We start from the raw sequence: 19,615 nt of genomic DNA, 5'->3' as shown, positions 1-19,615 counted from the left end.
CCCCTTCCCCCGAGTAAGCGCAGTAACCCTGCAACGGGGCTACTCAATTCACCGCCAACCCAAAGGTGGACGGTGAATCAAATGCCTCTGTGTAAGGCGGTGAGCCCTATACGGAGGCTTTGGATCCAGTGGAGCAAAAGCCACCACCCCAACACACCTCCTCCCTGCCCTCAGCCAACCCTCTGCTTGCCTCCCCCCTCCCCGGAACGCCTCCCCCATGCCCCCACTTACCTCTCTGCTGCTCAGCGGTCCACGCGACCGCCGAGTGGTGGAGGTCAGGTGCCTACCTGGCGGTAGCCCAGTGCCAGCCAGCACTGGGCTACCACCGGTGCTGCCTGGTGGTATGACCCACAAACATGCCTTATGGCACATTCGCGACAGCGTGCGCCAGTGGTGAGCCGGCACGTCGAGCCCAGGATTGGGCTCTTTGTGGATGTGGAGAGTTCCTTATTCTTCCAAATAATTCTTTAAATGGGTTTAAAGAGCAGGTGGCATTGCCAAAGCTACACAAGAAGGCACACATTTGTGTAGTGTTGAAATATCTGATGTAAATATAAGATTATATGCCTCATGTCTGGCCATTATAACATTATGCACAATCGCCAATCTGTGTGGTACTTTTAATTGCTTGGGAGGCAGCCAACTCTAGCTTCTGACCCAAATGTGTTTAACCAAAATTATCATTCCTTTGCAGCTACTTAGAATTCTAGGGTAGCAGAGTACTTAACCATGTTTTCAAGAACAAGATTCCCAGTTGTCTGAATCTAGCCACAAGTGCAGGAAGCAACAAACTTGCATGAATTTCCTAATCATACCTCCATGCGTGTGTCTGTTTTCAACATACAAGTAGAGAAACGTGACCGGAAAAGTGATCCTAATACAAACAAAGAAAAACTCAAAGAAAAGTCTTTCTGCATGCAAGGTGGCAATCAGATCTTGGGTTTCCACCACTAAAGGATGCAGGCAATTTATGTCCATTCTGGAAATGCTGGAAATGCTGTGAGGCCACCAAGATAATGGAGCTCAAAAGAGGACTGGAAAACTGGACAGGAGGAAAGGAATTGAACAGGGGAGGCCAAATTGTGGATCGTGAGCCACATGCAACTCATTGACATATAATGTGAGGCTCGTGGAAATATGTTGACTGAGCTCCTTCACAATTCATATAAAAGGCAAATAAGAAATGTTCAAGCTTTATAATTATTTACCAGGTATAAACTGAGAATCCACTGGGTTAAAACATACATTTAGTGTTCATGGTGAGTAAACATATCTAAGAATTTAAATGCTTCTTAAATATTACAGCTCTCAGACATCTCTCTTGCAGCTCTCAAATGTCTGAAGTTTATCATATGTGGCTGTTACATTAAGCAAACTGGCCACCCTGGAATACAGTAACTGTTTCTTGCATCTATCAAGGATATTATCTACTTCTTGAAAAGGGTACAGATAAATGAAAACCGATTGGGAGCTATGGGAAAATGATGACATTATTAATGCCTTTTGTGGTTAGATGGAGGTTGAGGGTTCACATCAGTGCCTGACTTAGAGGAAGGGGCAAGGAAGGCCCCAGCCACCGTAGCTTTTGTGACAGCCGCTTTAGTTCCTATTCTTAGAAACTTACAAAGGCAAACATGGTTTGACTAAAAGGGGGGGGGTGTCAATGAGTCGGGTTTGTGGGTTTCATTAATGGCCCCCTACGTTTCCTCCTAGCACTGACTCTGACCTAAAAAGACTGTTCAAAGACCCTTATGCAAATGATTCCCTATTTGCTAACAATTGTGAATTGCACAATAGACTTTCACAGAGAAAACTATTTTACCACATGTTGAATTCATGATTTTCCCCCCATCATTTTCCCCCTCTTTAATACTTTTCATATTACCTGTATAAGTGTTTAAATTATAATAAGCACACAAACATTTTTATTCTAATTAACGCATGGGCAGCCCAATCCTTACCCACACTGGAATGGGGAAGCCGGCTGGCCTGCCCCGTATCCAACACAGGGTTGGAGCTGGTTGCGGTTCAGCCCGGGGCAAGGGGAATTCCTTCCCCTTACCCCAAGTAACACCGCAGCAGCCCCAATGGGGCTAATCAGATCTGCGCCAACTCAGGAGATGGCACAGATCAAAACAGCCCAGAGCTGCTCTGGGCTGCCCGGGACCGGCTGCCTGGACTCACCCCCTGCTCACCCATGGCCTGTCTACAGGCCTGCTCATCACCCTCCCTCCCCCCACCCCGAGAAGCCACCTTCCTACTCTCCCCACACACCCCTGACTCCGACGCTGGCCTGACTTGCCTAACATAGGCTTTCCTTTGCACTGGCCCAACAGGGCTTGGGCCGGCCTCCCTGTTCTCTCGGTGGCATGAAAGTGCTTTACGGCACGTTCGCAACACCACTGGGCCGGCACAAGGGACTTTTTCCGGATTGTGCCCTAATTTCCATATTGTAAATGAAGTATTCAAAGAAGGAACCCAATAGACATGTGATGTATACAAAATCATCCAAAATTCACTGATTTTCTCAATGGGTATAAATTCAAAAGAGAATACCTGTGAAACTAATATTTTAAATGGGTTTTTGAATATGGTTTGTTAATTGGCAACATTTTATTTAAATTGTTGTGTAGCTTTCTGAGGTCTCTTCCCATTTTTTCTTCCTTAAGGACTGGTTTTTCTACTTCTGTGAATGGGGAGCTGCACCCCCTCCCCGAACTTTGCCTGTGTGCAGACAGATCCTCATAGGACTCCAAAGAGCCCTGTATCTCCCTCAGCATGTGTGCAGGCAATGCAAGAGTGCTTTGTGGAGAATAGGAAGTCTGCATCTTCTCCCATATCTCTGCCCAGCCATTCTCCTCTGCTTGATCAAGCTTGCTTAACCTGAACAAGTGGATGGTGAAGACTGGATCAGACTACAGAAGGTAATTCTAGACTTTTCAATCTCCATTGACGTACCTGTGTTTGTACCTGCGCATGATCCCTGAGTGGCTCTGTGAGCCTTACAGAAATATATCCACATATGCATAATAACCATAGTGTGAAAAGACCACACCCCTAATGGGTAGTTTCTCCCCCTCACACACACACATGCGTGCACGCACACCCCTTTCCAGGAATGCTGGTAATAAGGGGAATATTGCTGTGGTTGTAGTTGAAGAAACAACTGTTTGTAGCTTAAAGAATGCAAATTGGAAACATTTACTGGGAATTAGTTTTAAAAACAATTCCATTGAATCAACCACACTTCAGGCAGAGCCTTAAATGCAAACTAGGGATAGCCATACTATTAAACTGGGGTCTTCAAATGGGAATATGTTACACAGATCTGTTTAGTCCTAAAAAGAAGATGTGGACTGATCTAAGCAAGTCTGTAACCATGAAGCTGAACACCATGAACAGATTGTGACATAAATGGCTGCATTCAGAGATCCTTATCAAGACACTGGGGGCTCATGGAACATCACTGAATACAGAGGCATCGGAACAGATTATTGTCTTTTTGTGGCTTTCCCCAACGAAGTCATTTATGTGTGTTATTGTGCAAAAAAATCAATTCCTTTATCATTGCCTCTTATTCTTGAAGTTTCATAAAGGGGCTTTCATTCCAAAGAGGTGCTCATTCATTCATTCATTCATTCATTTCCCACATTTTATGCCACCCTTCTTCCAAGGAGCTCAGGGTAGTCTATATAGCTCCTCCCTTCCTTTAGTCCCCACAACAACCTTGTGAGGTAGGTGAGACTGAGTCACTGGCCTAAGGTCACCCAGGAAGGTTCATGACTGAGTAGCTATTTGATCTTCCAAGTCTAAGTCCAACTCTTGAACCACAACACCATCCTGGCTCTCTCAATGATTGTTTCTGCATGTGATAGTTTCTGCAGAGCATCACCCATCCTGACTTGTACTCAGATCACCCCATGCATCACTTGCATGCATGATTGGCACCCCCTTGCATTATCCGTTTCATGTACCACAGTTTAAAGGCATTCCATGAAGAAATCAGGCATGGTCGTGGTTGACATGAAAGAGATGCAAGCGAGCAAGGATTGCAAAGCCAGCAATTTTGACAAATTAAAGCTCCCTAGTAGGTGTGTTGCTTTTGGTGTTGAGCCGTTAGGGAAGAACTTGTTGCTTGAAGGCAAGCCAAGCCCTTGATGAATATTCTGCCTTAATCTTCCCATTCCCATGCAACCAAGCCCAGCTCTTGAAGCAGATATAAAGAGAAATCTCCCACTCCCACATCACAGGGGACTCTTGGTCTCCTCCAGCTCTGCTCGTCTCTTCCTACTTCATAACCTTGCTGTCCTAACGCAACTCTACCAAAAAGCCACAATGAGCCGGCAATTCAGCTCCAGGTCATTTACAACCAGTGGAAGAAGGGGCCACTCTGTTTCTGGCAGTGGCTTCAGAATAGGCAGCAGCTCAGCTTCCGTTGTTCCAATTGGAGGAGGGGGAGCGTTCTGTGGTGGCTTTGGCAGCAGAAGTCTCTACAGTCTTGGTGGAAGCAAGCGGATATCCACGGGCCTAGTCTCTTATGGTGGTGGAGGAAGCCACTTTGGAGCAGGTTTTGGTGGAAGAGGCTTAGGTGGTGGTCAGTGCTACAGTGCTGTTAGTGGAGGTTTTGGAGGGTTTGGTGGAGGCACTGGCTTTGGAGGTGGTGCAGGCTTTGGAGGTGGCGCAGGCTTTGGTAGTGTTGTTGGCCTGGGCTCTCACATGGGAGGCTTTGGTGGTGGTGGATATGGTGGTCCGTGTCCACCACCAGGACGTATTCACAATGTTGTTGTTAACAAGAATCTACTCGCTCCTCTAAACATGGAAATTGATCCTGAAATCCAGAGGGTTCGGGTACAAGAGAGAGAACAGATCAAGACCCTCAACAACAAATTCGCCAGTTTCATTGACAAGGTAAAGATGGGGGGGAAGAGACAAGTTGTGTTTCAGAAGGAAAAAACAAGGAGGAAATAATGTTTGCCTGATATTTCAGAACAGGCTTTTGCTTTCAGTAGAAGTAGTCAGAGTTGTCCTTTTTCAATCTATTGAAAGCTTCTGAATTCATAAAGGCGATAGAGTCGTTAAGCCCTAAGCAATAACTTTCAGGCCTTCTGCAGGTTATAATTCTAGGGCAATGACTAGAGTATGGACTTTAAAAGTATGGAAGGTAAAGTGAATGACTGGGAAGAATGTCTTCCTAACAGTAATGGTAGTTCAACAATAGAATAAGCTGCTTTCAAGGAGGTTGTGGAATGGCCTTCTTTGGGAGATTATGCAAAGAAGGTTGGACAAGCCCTTGTCATGGAAGCTATCAGATCCTACTTTGGAAGAATGAATTGGAGGAAATGATTGGTTGGTTCTTTTTTCTTTCTGTGGCTCTGCTCACTTACAAATATGTAAAAACATATAAACAATATCTCACCATATTGAATTGACAGGGAAGGTGTGCCCCAAGGCCAAAAATAATTTAGATTATGATCTGTAGGCTACTGAAGATGGCATACATGCCTGTGGGTGCTTTAGTTTCAAGGACATTGTGTGCCATATTCTAAGAATACATCATGTCGAAGTGCAAGTACAATAGATTATGGAGTTTGTAGGCCAAACTATTGGCCACAGAATTTTCAGGTCTTGAAATGAAGGCTTGCTAGCTCTTGAATGCTTAGGACAAAGCATATGTATTCATGTACCAGCATAGCAAGGATGAGGAGAGGCTTAATGGTAAAGCGCATGTGCAAGCCTGTGGGTCACTGTTCAATACACAACATCTCTATTAGGAAAGATCTCTCTTTGAGAGGCGTGATTGGCATTGATGAAGGTGAGATGGATTGATTGTCGGATTGACCATCAGTAAGGCAGTTCCTTTGAAACAAAATGTAACACTACATTGAATTAGTGTTGCAGGCAAAGTTTAGAACCAGAACTCCAGTCATATTTACTTCTTGTAAGAATGGACCTTTAAGCTGCGCACCATGTAACTCCTGAATAGTCATTCTGTCCCAGAGTGAGTGGCTTGGCACAGGGTTTCTATTGCCAGCATCGTTGGGATGTATCTGAAGGTAGCCCTTAAGGACTTCAGATGAAAATGTATGCTAAACAGTAGAGTTTCACAAGGGCTGAGCAGGTTCTCCAGGTAAAATACAAGGCTGATACTATGTCAAACCCTACTTTATTTGTTGGTTAAAAAACTCCTTGCACATAGACAATAAGTGTACCAGGGAGAAAGGATTCAGTTATTTCTGTTGTATTTATAGCCTGCCTTTTTTTGCCTTTATGGAACTTCAAAGGGATAATATTGTAATTATTTGTGGGTAGTGAGTTTTTGTTTTAAGCATGGGGAATATTCAGACATGCTTTTCCATTGCTACCACTCAAGCTGCAGTCTGAAGCAGGGTAGTCCATGGAAGGTTTGGTCTGAAGTATAGCTCAGTTGTCAGCAAATAGCTCTTTTAGTTTCTCCTCATAGGATTTTTTTTTATGCACATTGCTTGTGTAACTATAAAATGTGCCAATGTTCTGCTAAGGAACACATTCCAGTTGTCTTAATGCAAATGTAATATCTTGTCTCATAAAACTATATTTACCTTATCGGTTTCACATACAGTCATTCAAAGCATTCCTCTCTGGGGTGTTTTTGTAATTGCTTTCCAAACTGCTAACTTGTTCCTCAAACAATGCAATCCAATATAACTTCAACCCAGGGCTGCCGTACACAATTGTATAGGTTGTGCACTGCACAAGGGTGCCACCTCTAAGGGGATGCCATTCTGACATCTGAATGGAACGAAGGAGGAGGAGGCTGGCAGAATGTCACTTTCAGTGGGGAGGAAAGGGTGCTTTTTTTCTAATGTGCATAAAGGTGCAGGATGAGCTAGGGGTCGCCCTGCTTCAGCCAGTCAAAATGTTTTCACTTTTCAGTTTCAAAATGTGAATGAACAAGGATTAACTAACGAGGGAGGAACTGATTTTCAGTATAATGAAAATCAAACCTACTAGGTGAAGAAATGATAAAAGAATTCCACTAACTAGTTGTCCTAATGAAGGCGCAACCTGAAAAAGGCATTGTGCTGTAAGGCAGGAGTGTCCATACCATGGTGTTGAGCCACCTCTGATTGCCAGGATAGTTTGGTTTCAACACTTGAGTGTTCAAATGTAAATTTCAACATGTTTGAGATGTTTGGTTCAACTTCAATTGAGATGTTTGGTTCAAATTTAATGAAATTGTGAAAGCGTAACATTAGGGCTGCTCTAAGGAGTAGAGGAGATAGGCAACAAGCAGGTGTGTGTGTGTGTGTGTGTGTGTGTGTGTGTGTGTGTGTGTGTATGGACACTTCTGGAGATGGAAATAAATGGATGGAAGATGGAGATGTCAAGGGAAATCAGGTTGCCTTAGCAGGATTCTAGTATATACCTTTCAGGACCATTTCCTTTGTTCTCCAAACAGACGTGCCACAAAGGTGCGTTTCAAAAATGACATTATTGTGGAAGAACATGCAACGTGCAGAACTTGCACATCTTGTTCCTTCACAGACTTTCACATCTGAAATGACTCCTAGTCAGGTGTAGATAAAACTTTTGCCCACATCAGGTGTTTCTTTAGACAGGTATTGTTATGCCCAACACCTTCTGGCGGAATCATCTTCCTCCATCAACACACATTCAGGGGTCCGCCTTTCCTGTCTCTCCATTCAAAGTCCTCCAGAGCTTCAGCTAATTGGAGAAGACCTTCTCCTTGCCTTTGAGCAAGCAAGGGTTCCAGAACCCCACACTGAGATTCAGCTGGCAACCGTACTACACTTTTGTGCCAAGTTTAAAAATCATTAGCTCATTAATTCTTACAACATCCCTCTAGGCTAAGTTCATTATTACTATAATTCTTGTTTTACAGGTAAAGGACCTGAAGCTGTGAGATACATAATCATGCCTTGCCTAGGGCCACCCAGAGAGTCCTTGGCGGAGTGAGAATATGCATTCAGTTCCCACAGCATAAAAAGCTGAGGCCTACATACACCCACTGCAGTGGTTCTATGATTAGAATACAAAGGAAAGCAGCCCTCATTTTATAAGAAAGATCCTCACTAACTAGGGCTGTAAACTTAAACACATTTACATTAGGATAAGTCCCATTCAGCTGAATAGGACTTACTTCTGAGCTGACAATAGGATTGTGCTGTAAGAAATATTCATACACACATTTGTTCAACAAAAATACAAGCAGACCTTAAAATAGTCAAGGTATTTTTGTTATTGCTGTTGTTCTTAATTATTTTACCCACTGGAATTCCCAAAGGGGGGGGGGGCAAAATGCTACGTTTCTTCAGGTACCTGGCTGCTGGTGTAAAGCGGCCCCTCCCTTTCAGAGCCAGTCAGGGCTGCAAAACCTTTTGCAGCCAGGTACTTGAGGAAACTTAGCATTTTGCCCCCCCCCAACACCAGTGATTTTATCTTTGATTTCATTTTTTAAATATGTTATAGAGGCAGTATTTTATATCATTCAATAGAAAGGCAGAACATAAGTCATTTAAAAAAAAAATAATAAATAGAGGGACACTGGGGTTTGTGGTTTTGAAGAGCACTGAGAATTCTTTATTAGTGGATCTGGTCCAACAATTTCCCAGAGTTCAAAGTACTCCATTTCCCAGAGTTCCTTGCCAAATAATTAGCCACATTTAAACTAAATAAGCTTTGTAGTATAGGCAGTATAGTACAGGTTTCAGGTAGAGCTCAGCTCTTGCCTAGATCATTAAAGCAGAGCCAAATGAAAAATTAGGGACCAGAGCCTCCTTGACAAAAGAAACAAACAAAGAAGCGAACAAAAAAAAAAACCAAGAGTCTTCTTGCCATTCTTTACCTCCCCTTTCTGCCCCAGTAATTAACCCAGGGGTGTGAAATGTTGCCTGGCTTGGAAGCAGGAGGAGAGAGGCAACAGAGGCAAAATGAACCTAAGACAAAAAAAAATGCTGCTCTTGTTCTGTTAGGTTGGAACGAATGTGAATTTATGTTCTCCAAAGTCATTCCACCACAATCTCCAGTAACAGATGTCGCTGTGTGTAAATTAAATGTTAACATTTGTTTCCTTTAAAGAAAAATCAATGACTTTTTAGCTTTTTTAAAAGAAAGACACATTTCTTTTGTGAAAGAAGTCAAAATTTTAACAAATGTTTTAGTTAGTCTGTCCGAATTTTTAATTTTTGGAAAATCTCCTTCTGACCAACTTGGCCTTTTGAGAGCCCATCCAAATATGTAATTATATCTGTAGTAGTAGTAGTAGTATATTTGTTGTAGTAGTTTTCTCATGGGACTGTCCCACTCCATAATGCAGTTGAGGCCACTTTCAAACTGGCATGTGTCCCCATTTTTTCCCCTATGACGGGAGCACCTGCATGTTTGAATTGCTTGGCTTTCTCTTCAAGTGATTGGTTATCCATACTTCTTCTCTCTCTACATTGTGTTCTAGGTGCGATTCCTTGAGCAACAGAACAAAGTGTTGGAGACCAAATGGGACTTCCTGTGCCAGCAGGGCTCTCCAGCTCTGAGGGACAATCTTGAGCCAATTTTTGAGGCTTACATTGACAATCTCCGGAGGCAGCTTGACAGCTTAGTCAATGATAAAAACCACTTGGACATAGAACTGAAGAACACACAAGAGCTCGTTGAGGATTTCAAAAACAAGTATGTGAGACAGAAATGTGCAATCTCACTTTCAGCATTGCCTGCCTGCTGGCTACCTGCCTTCTCCCTGTCTGGTGAAACCGACAAGCTCATGTTTTGTCAATTTTAGGAAAGCCTGATCAGAGGTTTTACTTGCTGCCTCCTCTAGAGCTGGTACACTTGTCCTGAAGGGGTGGGAGAGGGAGCCATTTCCATTGACAAGACTTTTCCCCAGTCTTGTCAGTTTCACCAGATAGTAGCAAGGGGCAGATAGAGAAAGAATTGACTATGTGGCAGATTGGTAACAAAAAGTCACAAAAAATGACAAGGAATGAGAAGATGGAGCCCTGCCTGCTCATTGTGACCAAAAAGACTTTTTTCTACTGAGGGGAAAAATTAAGGGCGCAGTCCTGAACATTGCTCACCGGCTTACTGTTGCCTCTCACCCCTGCAGGCCCCCCATTCACCAGGATGAGCAGCAGTGACAAGGCACCCAGCAGTGGCGTCACAGCCAACTGCTTCCTGGGGGGAGGCGATTTCAAGCAAATCAGATGCAGGGGCAGATCGTCCAGTACTCCGCTCACTGCGCTATCCTTGTGAAACACATTGACATGGAAGAATCCATGCTGAAGCATCAGCTACAGAGGGAGGTGCTGGCTGTAGTGCAGGGCCCCAGTGCAGGGCCTCTCCAAGCACAGGACCCCATTTGGTCAAATTGCCCTAAGGCTGGCCCTACCTCGGGCAAGTCACCAACCTAACTCACAGAGTTGTTGTGAAGATAGACAATAAGAATTGTAAAGTACTTTACACATTGAGATGTTCTGTTGATGATAATATTCATAATAATAATATTCTTTCCAATAGATATGAGGATGAAATTAACAAACGCACAGCCTGTGAGAATGATTTTGTGGTACTCAAAAAGGTGAGTGGGGATGGGTTAGAGAACATTTTTAATCTGAAATAAGACTTCATTCTTTTTTTTCTTTTTTTTAACCAGAAACATACCCTGATCTTAAATGTTTGAATTTGTGTACCTGGCTGTAGTGCTAGACTAAGGACACAATCCTCCTGGCCTGCCTGTTCCAGCGCAATATAGGATTGCGCTGTAATGCTACTTGAATGTCTGAAACAAACTGGAAATCATCAGCATCAGAGAATTTTGATAGGTCTTCTGTGATTATTGTCAGCAGTCACCACGGAAAAGCCTGCCAAATAAATGTTGACTGTCTAAAATTCTCAACATTCACTGTCACAGTAATACCTGTGAAAACTCAGATAGCAGTATGGTTTGCGCTATTATTCTGGGGCAGCAGTTAGTGTTAGAGCAGTTAGTGTTAGAGCTGAATTGATATGTCACACGTACGCAATGCAGCAGTTTTTCAGAATCCACATCCAAAACTTCAAATGTTAAGACGTTTAATTTTTTACCTAAAATTGGATTTTTGAATAACTTTTTTGAATGACTTTTTACAAAACTATAGCCCCAATAGCAGCTTCCATAAGGGCTGTGAGCAGCTAGCCCTACCTGCTGGATCCAGATCCTGCAGAGGATCTTCTCTTCCCCCACACTGCAATTCCATTCTACTTTCCAAAACCCCCCACCCAGTGTTCTCATGGCAAACAAAAACCAGGTGCACAAGGGCCAATGATGCTCTAGCCTTAAATGCTGAGATTTGTTCTCCACTCTATATACACCACACTACTATGTTTTGCAGTCTTGAAGGTATTGTTCTGCTCTGAACTCTGAGCAAACCTGCTCTTCTTATGTTATGCTGAATGGTAACCTTCTGTTTCCTCCCAAGGATGTAGATGGCTCCTACATGCACAAGATTGATCTGGGATCCAAGGCAGATTCTTTGACACAACACATTCAGTTCTTAAGAGCACTTTTTGAAGCGGTAAGGATCTTTCCCTGCCTGTTATAGCTGCACAGCAATATATTCCTAAACCAATTTCTTAATACATTATGTGACAAATGACTGCTTTTCCATGGAAGCAAATCCAGACAGACAGACTAGTATACTTATGCATTTTCAAGGACTTTTTGATAGCCTCTTTCTAGAGTAACCTTACTTGTCTTCTGTTAAAAACACCAACAGCTAAAATCTTTTTAAAAGTGGTCTTTCCTTTTGAAGCCAGTCATGTTTTTAACACTTGCTAAAATAATTCCTCCCATTATTATGAATTGGTGATGAGTGAGGCAGGAAACCCTCAGAGTGGGTATAATGCGCTTCTGTGTGCTCTGTGAACAAAGGCATTTAAAACATACTATATCAGGTCAGAGTCCTTCTCTGTAGTGGCCAAGATGCTCACAGTCATGAACAGTATTCCTCCAAATAGTTAGGAGTCCACTTTCCTTATAAATGGTGCCTTTGACTTATTGGAGAGTAGGATGGCGTAAAGGTTCACCATTTAAAAATTCCACACAACATTAAAGTTACAGAATATGATCCAATCTATTAGAATAGTTCTAGGGCTGAGCAGAATGCCTCTAAGAAATGTAACTTGTCTTATTGAAAGATATTTGGCTCCTCTTTAACATTCTCAGATGCTTCTTTTTGAGACATACCCTATAAGATCTCATCGAATTTCACACTGTGTGAAATTTTGGTGTCAACCTTAGAGTTACTATGAACCTTAACCTATTTGGAGAGCAATTCTGCAGGAGAGCAAACCCCCTGCACTGGCCTAAGAGTGTTGCAAATATGCTGTAAAGCATGTTTGTGACTACTCTTGAGTTGGCTAAGTTGATGCGAGATCGTGCACTTGCGTCCTGGCACAGATCTCTGCCTGGAGGGGCTGAGTTTGTGCAGGGGGTGGAAGAGGGTAGCAGGGGGACAGATCGAAGTTGAGGAAGGGGGTTTGGGGGTGGGGTAGTATGGATCGGGAGGTGGATCAGGCCCAGAAGGGGGTGTGATCAGCCATGGCAGTACAGGCCAAATCCTAACCCCGATTCCTGGGCCCTGCATCCAAGTAGCCCCATAGGGGTGGCTGGGGCATTACACAGAGTAAGGGGGGGAAGTGCCTTTACCCCAAGTTGCCCTCAATCTGGCCCCTACCTTGTGCTGGATAAAGCGCAGGCCATTTGGCCTGCCTGTTCCAATGCAAGTTGGAATTGGACTGCCCATTGATGGTAATTTTTATTAGTTTTACCTTAGTTTGTCATGGTTTGTAAATTGATTTCTCTGACTGATGCAAATAGCGTGATTAGTTTGGTGCACAAAAACCCTCAAGAAATATTCATGCAACCCTATAGGTAACCACTGAAAAATGTAGAAGGAAGCAAATTAACATGCACTCTGGGTCCCCAAGTTACAGATGTTTGAGGTACGAATGGCTGCATCAGCATTTTTGCACAGGCAGTCTGCTGATTGTCATGCTTTCTCACAAGCATGAAAGCGCTGGGCCAGTAAGAGTTGGTTATTTAAATTTACATATGTTCCAACTTTCAGACAGACTTCTGGAACAGAACTGTTACATATCCTGGGGGATGTGCTGTACATTCAGAGATATGGCTATTCTGTTTTGACAGAGAAGCAGGGGATTTCAGGCTGCTAATAAAATCTTTTTCTTTTTCATTCCTTGTAACGTATGTAGATGTCAGAAACTGCAAGTTGTTAAATACTGGGATAGTACAAAAGAGTTGTTCACTTGATAACTGACACTTTTACAATTTTCACAGGAACTCGCTCAAGTGCAATCACAGGTCAAGGAGACCAATGTCATCCTGCAAATGGACAACAACAGAGCTCTGGATTTGAACAGCATCATTGCTGAAGTCAAAGCTCAATATGATGACATTGCCAATAGGAGCAGAGCTGAAGCAGAGGCTTGGTATCAAAACAAGGTGAGATTGAGTAGGAGTTCTTGACAAAGTTCCGACAACATTTGATTTTTTTTTTCTAACAGTCCCCTAAACTATGACATTTTTTAATTATTCAATAATTCACACTAGTATTCAAAATTGAACCCCCCCAGGATCCCCCCCCCAGAATTTCAGGATCACTGAAATGTGAAACGATAATCAAGATAGCACATAACTTACCATCAAAATCATAAATCTAGTTTTAGGGTTTCAGAAAGAGCATCGTACTTCATGGGTGGATTTCCCCCCCCCCAAATTATTTTTCTGAATTTTGCAATTAAAATTTGAGATATGTGAATTCAAGCTGAATCATTTCAAATTCATCATTCACCTGATGGCATTTATCGTTGTCACTTTTTCTTTAGCCAATGCAGTTCATTCTAAAATGTTTAGAAAAATGTACTTGGTTGGTTGTCACACAAAATGAACCACAACTGTGAAACTATTTGGTAGAGATCAATGATATGGGTTCTTCCTGCCTGAACATTATCCTCACTTCCACTCAACAGATGTTAAGAAGGGAGTTAATAATGCTCCTGGCCATGCCACAATGTTGATAAGAATTACTGTGGCTCTGTATCCCTGATCGTTGAGTTCACATATAACATTTCTCTACATGAGAACATGCTCAAGGACAAGGGAGAACAGCAGTGGCGTACTTATGGTATCAGACAATTGGACACTCGGGGTAGGCTGTTTGAAGCCACAGATAGGCCTGGCTTCTGCATCAAGATCCCCCGGTGGAGGCCATGTGTATCCTTTGGTTCAAGTGGCCAGTTGACCTGGCCTACACTGGGGTATATTGAGGCAGAGGCCAGATCTACCCATGGCATTGAGTGGCCACTCAAACTGATGGGTAGACTTGGTGTCCACCTTGAGGTCCCCGGGGAGGCAGGTCTTCTGGATACTCAGTGGTGTGTTTGACACCATGGATGTACTTGACACCTTGGTCAGACTGCCTCCACCCCACCCTTGCTACTAGAGGACTGCAAAATATGTGTGTGATACTTGTGAACTGACCCTTTGTTGCTGTAAATGCTAGATATCGACTTTTTCACTTGTCCTAAAAAATAGGAAGATAATGGAGTTTATCTTATCACAGTTTAGTGATTTAGAACCACCCAGAACTTTCTGGGTTTTCAGGCTATGTGCAAAGGTATTTAGTCTTTATTCATATTGTGGCAACACCTATCCTATTTAAATGGCACAAGCAATTGAAAACTAGACTAGCACTAACTATTTTACTTAAAAATGAATATCAAGAACTTATTATAGTAAATGTAATTATTGTTACTTTGCTTTTTGGATATCAGTTCGAGGAACTCCAGTCCACGGCTTTCAGGCACGGCGATGATTTAAAATCTACCAAAGACGAGATTGCAGACTTGAACCGAGTTATTCAAAGGCTTCGCTCCGAAATTGAAATTCTGAAGAAAGCAGTAAGTTACAATTTTGTCATATAGCCCTTCATTTAGCATTTTCTTAGGACTATTGACATGCAGTGTAATCTTATGCAAGTTTACTCAGACGTAAGTCCCATTGAGGTTAGTCGGGCTGACTCTCTAGTAAGTTTGGGATTGCAGTCTGAGATAACTAGCAATCCAAGGTTTCATCCATTGTAAAGTGCTGCATAATCCTTGGTCTAAAGGTTAGTCCATCCTGGACAAGTTTCATGCGTTCACAAAACACCCTTACTCAGTTCTTCACCTGATCTTTTCGATGGCCCAATCCTGTCTGCACCTTGAGCTGATGGAACTCATGTTCCATCAATGCTAGCCCTAGCCACTGGGTAGCAGCTACTGCAATTGTACATGAACCAGAGCTGCCAGCTCAATCAGCTGGCGACTGCAGGCACAAACGGAGCCTTCGCCAGAGTAGGTAAGTCAACAGTGTTCCAAGGGAGGATCAGAGTGGGAATTGGAATCAGCCAGGCATGTAATGAGGGTGAGCTGGGTGCAGATATCAATGGCGGTGGTGGTGCAAATATCCTATCGACGTCCTCTTGGATCCAAAGAGCTGGTGCAGATCTGAGTAGACCCATTGGGAACAAAGCAGTGGCAAAGCAGGTAAGTTAAAAAGTGTTTTATGTATCTCTCTATCTCTGCCTCATCCATGGCTGGCCCATAGCTTGCAGCAGAGGCTGCATCAGTGCTTCTACAAGCTCTGGGCCACATACCCTTCCTTCAAGTTGTTCAGAGGGGCTTATATTTGCTTTGGCAGCATTTGCTTCCTCAAGAAAAAGAATGGGTTTGAGGAGAAGGAGGGAACATAGGGTATCAAGGAAAGAGCTGAACTCTGCACATACTTCTCCTTTATATGTCTTTGATTTTCTCCCCTACACAAAATGTAAGGACATTTTGACACAACCAAATTACTGTTCTCCATACAAACCAGTACTGCCGCCTCCCCCATTTCGTGTCTCTTGAAAAGATAAAAATTGCATTCACAGGCACCACAAGCAACAACCGTATCATCAATGAAAGCTGCAGCATGTGTACCAGCTTTGAAGTGGTAGATGATGATGGTTAATTGTTCCTTGCGGGGCTGGGGCCTTGGGCATATGTACTAAATGTCAATGGAGAGGCAACTTTGAGTGTGGATAGAAAAAGTGGCCCATCGCATTGAAAAAAGTGCAGTGTTTCAAGAGACCTTGTTTCTTCTTCAGATCAATGGCCTGCAGTCTTCCATAGCAGAGTCTGAGCAACGTGGGGAGCTGGCCCTCAAAGATGCTCGGGCAAAACTGCTTGAACTACAGACAGCCATGCAGAACTCAAAGGACAAGCTGGCTTGCCTGCTGCGTGATTACCAGGAACTGATGAATGTGAAGCTGGCCTTGGATGTTGAGATTGCCACCTACAGGACACTACTGGAGGGAGAGGAGATCAGGTAGGCATGGAAATACTGACAAGTGAATATGGAGCAAGGTGCAAAAGAATGCTGCCTAGGGGCAGTTGCGGACCTGTCATAAGGTCTGATGGGGCAAAAGCCCCAGACATGAGTCGCTAGGACCCTGTGGAAGCCTCTCTGAGGCTCCCAACAGGGTTTTCCGGAAGCACAGTTTATAGCATCAGGGAACCTCAGAGAAACTTCCTTGACATGGGTGGAGGTTGTGCGAGGCTCTGTAAGCCTCAGATAAGTGAGGGGGGTGGCAACAGCCCGCGATGGGGAGGGTGCGCCATCGCATACCTTTGCCCCGAACACAGGGCTGGGGAGGTCTTCTGCTGCCTGGGGAGGAGGGTGGAGTTGATATTTTGAATGTAACTGCTTGCCCTGTTCAGAACCAAGACCAAGGCCAGCATGAGGATGACAGGTGCAGTGCTAAAGCAGGCATGGATGTGACCTTAGGTGATGTTGCAGGGCTGGTTAGGAACCTATGGAGCTCTGAAATAGTGCTACAGGGAGGCATGTGTGGCTGGAACCCCACATCTCTGTGAAAGACCAACCCACGGTTACTGAGATTATGCTTTGGCCAAATCTGCCTAGAGACTGGTAAGTCATCCACTATCACCTCTGGGTATGACAAGGCAGTGAAGGTGGAGACCAAGTGTTACAGGGTTTTCTGGAGAGGATTCATTGGCATCTGAAAATGTTGGACAGGAAGTTGGTGGTGTGTGGCAAAATCCCTAAGTGGAGAATCCATCTCCTCTTCAGTAAAAGAAGCTGTTTAAATGTGTATTTAAAAAACTGACTTTGCAGGTTCCTCCAAGGTTTTTTGGCTATGACGGTGCTCTCCTTATTTTGAACTAATCCTTACTTACCCTACGGCATTTGATCTACATAATATATTTTACAGTGAGGCTCAGAAATGTAGTGATTAAGAGATCCTTCCAAAAAGCTCATCTTAATTTCTCCCTGGATGAATTATGAATAAATATTTCATTCTGAATTATCTGATCTTGTTTCTGAAGTGTAACTGCTACACTAGGAATCCTCCATTGTTCCTTTGTGAACTTTTGAAAGAGAACACTGGGCATGCCGTCTGCTTCACTTTTCAGTTCCTGTAGTTCAGTGTTTCTCAACCAGTGGGACTCGTATCACTGGTGGTACTTGAGGTGGTGTCTGGTGGTACCTGTGGGACTCCCATAGTCCTGCCACCCAGCGGTGAGACCTGCAACACAAAGTGACAAGCAGTGACGGGCAGCAGTAGGAAGCTTGGCTCAGTAGGCAGAGCTCCAGAATGTACTATTCATGTGCTCAGAAAAACTCTCTTATTGGTGTTTATTGTGTTGTGTCTGCTGGTACAGGTTGAGCCTCATTATTCATGTGGAGAAGGACTGAAGGATTGTCAGCCATCTGCCCTCTCTCTCTCTCTCTCTCTCTCTCTCTCTCTCTCTCTCTCTCTCTCTCTCTCATTAAGGAGGCTATTGTTAAAGGACTATTCAGTTTTTTTAAACTGATTTTAAAGGGGTGCATTTTCCCCTTCTCCAGGGATCAGCACATTCCTTCTCATTTGCAGGGGCCATTCGTGTTGAGTCAAATTTGTGTATAAAAAATCCGTGTGTAAATAGGCTGGACCTGTACTTCCAATTGGTGGACCATGCAAAGTGGTACGGCAGAGGACAAACATTGAGAAACACTGCTGTAACTCAATTGTGTCTTTCCACCAGTTCATCATTGATGGCACATGCGCATATTGCTAAAATAATTTTTTTAAAAGCAACCTTGAGGTGATTGTATATACAGTGGACCCTCCTTATCCACAGGTTCAGCATCTGAGGATGCTGAGTCTGTGGTTCAGAGGGCCGCCAGGATGAAACCAAAAATGGCCCACTCCATAGGCCTTCGCTGGCCTCAGAACACCTCCCAGATGCAACTGGAAGCCACTTGCATTTCACACCCACAATTTCCACTCATGCCTGGGAGGTGTTCTGAGGCTGGGGGCGGTCAGTGGCCTCCTGGAACACCTCCTGGACATGACCGGAAGTCACAGGCGCAAAATGGAAATGGCTTTTGGTCATGAACAGGAGGCTTTCTGAAGAGACTGGGAGGCCAGCACAACCTCCAGAGGGCTTGCTCCCTGCATATTTTGGTATCTGTGCGGGGGTGGGGGTGGTGTGGAACCAAAGTTTTCTTGCCTTATGGGACTCAGTGAATGAAGCTTGCTGAGCTACAGACAGATTGCAGCATATTTACATCTGCTGTCAACTACTAAGCCAGTAGCTATAATAGAAGAGGGCACCAAGCTGCTGTGGCCTTATTTCAATGCATTGTTTTTTCCCCCTCCCTTAGGATGTCTGGAGAGTGCCCAACCCCAGTGAACATCTGTAAGTATATACCAGCTTATGTAATGCCTCAATGAGAGAGCAGCTTCTTTGTGTATGAGGAACACTCAGAGATCTCTAATACGATTTCCCAACTCCACAGCTGTGGTCAGTAGTTCCAGCACCATCAGTGGCATAGGAGCAGGAGGAGGAGCAGGTGTTGGTGGATATGGCGTCGGAGGGGGAAGCGGATTTGGCGTTGGAGGCGGAAGCGGATTTGGCGTCGGAGGGGGAAGCGGATTAAGCCTTGGTGGAGGAGTCGGCGGTGGACACAGCCACATCAGCATTGGAGGAGGAAAAATAAGCCGGCTTAGTAGCGGAAGCAGCCTCAGCGGTTCTGGAAGTATGACTGGTGGCGGATACAGCTACGGAGGGGGCGGTTCAAGCGTGAAAATTGTATCGTCCACAAGCTCGAGCAAGAGAATAAGCAGTTAAGGTTTTTAAAAAAGTATGTACCATTCACTGCTCAAGAAACAAAAATTCTCCCCCAATTACACCCAATACCTCACACACGCATACATGCATGCACGCGCGCACACATGCACACACTCTTACTGTTCCCCACAAGCATCCTATTTCCTCATCAGTGAAACAAGAAAAAATGACATAGATGCCACAATCATTTTTTTCTTTCATGTCCCTCTCTGAGTGACATAAACCTGTGACCAGAAGAGTCCCCTGGTGTAGCTTTGTATCACTTCAGGCTCTAGATGGGAGTCACTGGCTTGAATACGTTCATCTCCACGAACATACATTACAAGCATGTTAGGGAAGAGTGTTTCCAGCCTAGCATTCTCCCCAGCCTGCTAGTTTTGTATGTAGGGATTTGGGGATGGGGAAA

General features: G+C 44.0%; 1 protein-coding gene across 1 annotated transcript; it reads left to right on the top strand.

The window, feature by feature from the left end:
- Window positions 1-4,335: 4,335 nt before the first annotated feature.
- LOC136640146 (keratin, type II cytoskeletal 6A-like) lies at window positions 4,336-19,209 on the top strand. The gene is made up of 9 exons (XM_066615024.1): window positions 4,336-4,908; window positions 9,452-9,666; window positions 10,510-10,570; window positions 11,451-11,546; window positions 13,331-13,495; window positions 14,827-14,952; window positions 16,179-16,399; window positions 18,743-18,777; window positions 18,878-19,209. Exons 1-9 carry the CDS (start codon window positions 4,336-4,338, stop codon window positions 19,207-19,209), a joined length of 1,824 nt encoding a protein of 607 aa, XP_066471121.1.
- Window positions 19,210-19,615: the final 406 nt, after the last annotated feature.

Source organism: Tiliqua scincoides, chromosome 2 (assembly GCF_035046505.1).
Source record: "Tiliqua scincoides isolate rTilSci1 chromosome 2, rTilSci1.hap2, whole genome shotgun sequence".
In the NCBI taxonomy this organism is placed as follows: domain Eukaryota; kingdom Metazoa; phylum Chordata; class Lepidosauria; order Squamata; family Scincidae; genus Tiliqua; species Tiliqua scincoides.
Note: the sequence above shows the minus strand (reverse complement) of the source record. Positions and strands in the feature narration are given on the sequence as shown.

What these genes read in the sequence shown, in the direction of transcription:
- LOC136640146 (XM_066615024.1), top strand. Translation starts at nt 4,336, where the DNA reads ATGAGCCGGCAATTCAGCTCCAGGTCATTTACAACCAGTGGAAGAAGG. An exon ending in GTTGAGGATTTCAAAAACAA is followed by an intron (nt 9,667 to 10,509) that starts GTATGTGAGACA and finishes TCTTTCCAATAG; the next exon opens with ATATGAGGATGAAATTAACA. An exon ending in CTGGAGGGAGAGGAGATCAG is followed by an intron (nt 16,400 to 18,742) that starts GTAGGCATGGAA and finishes CCCCTCCCTTAG; the next exon opens with GATGTCTGGAGAGTGCCCAA.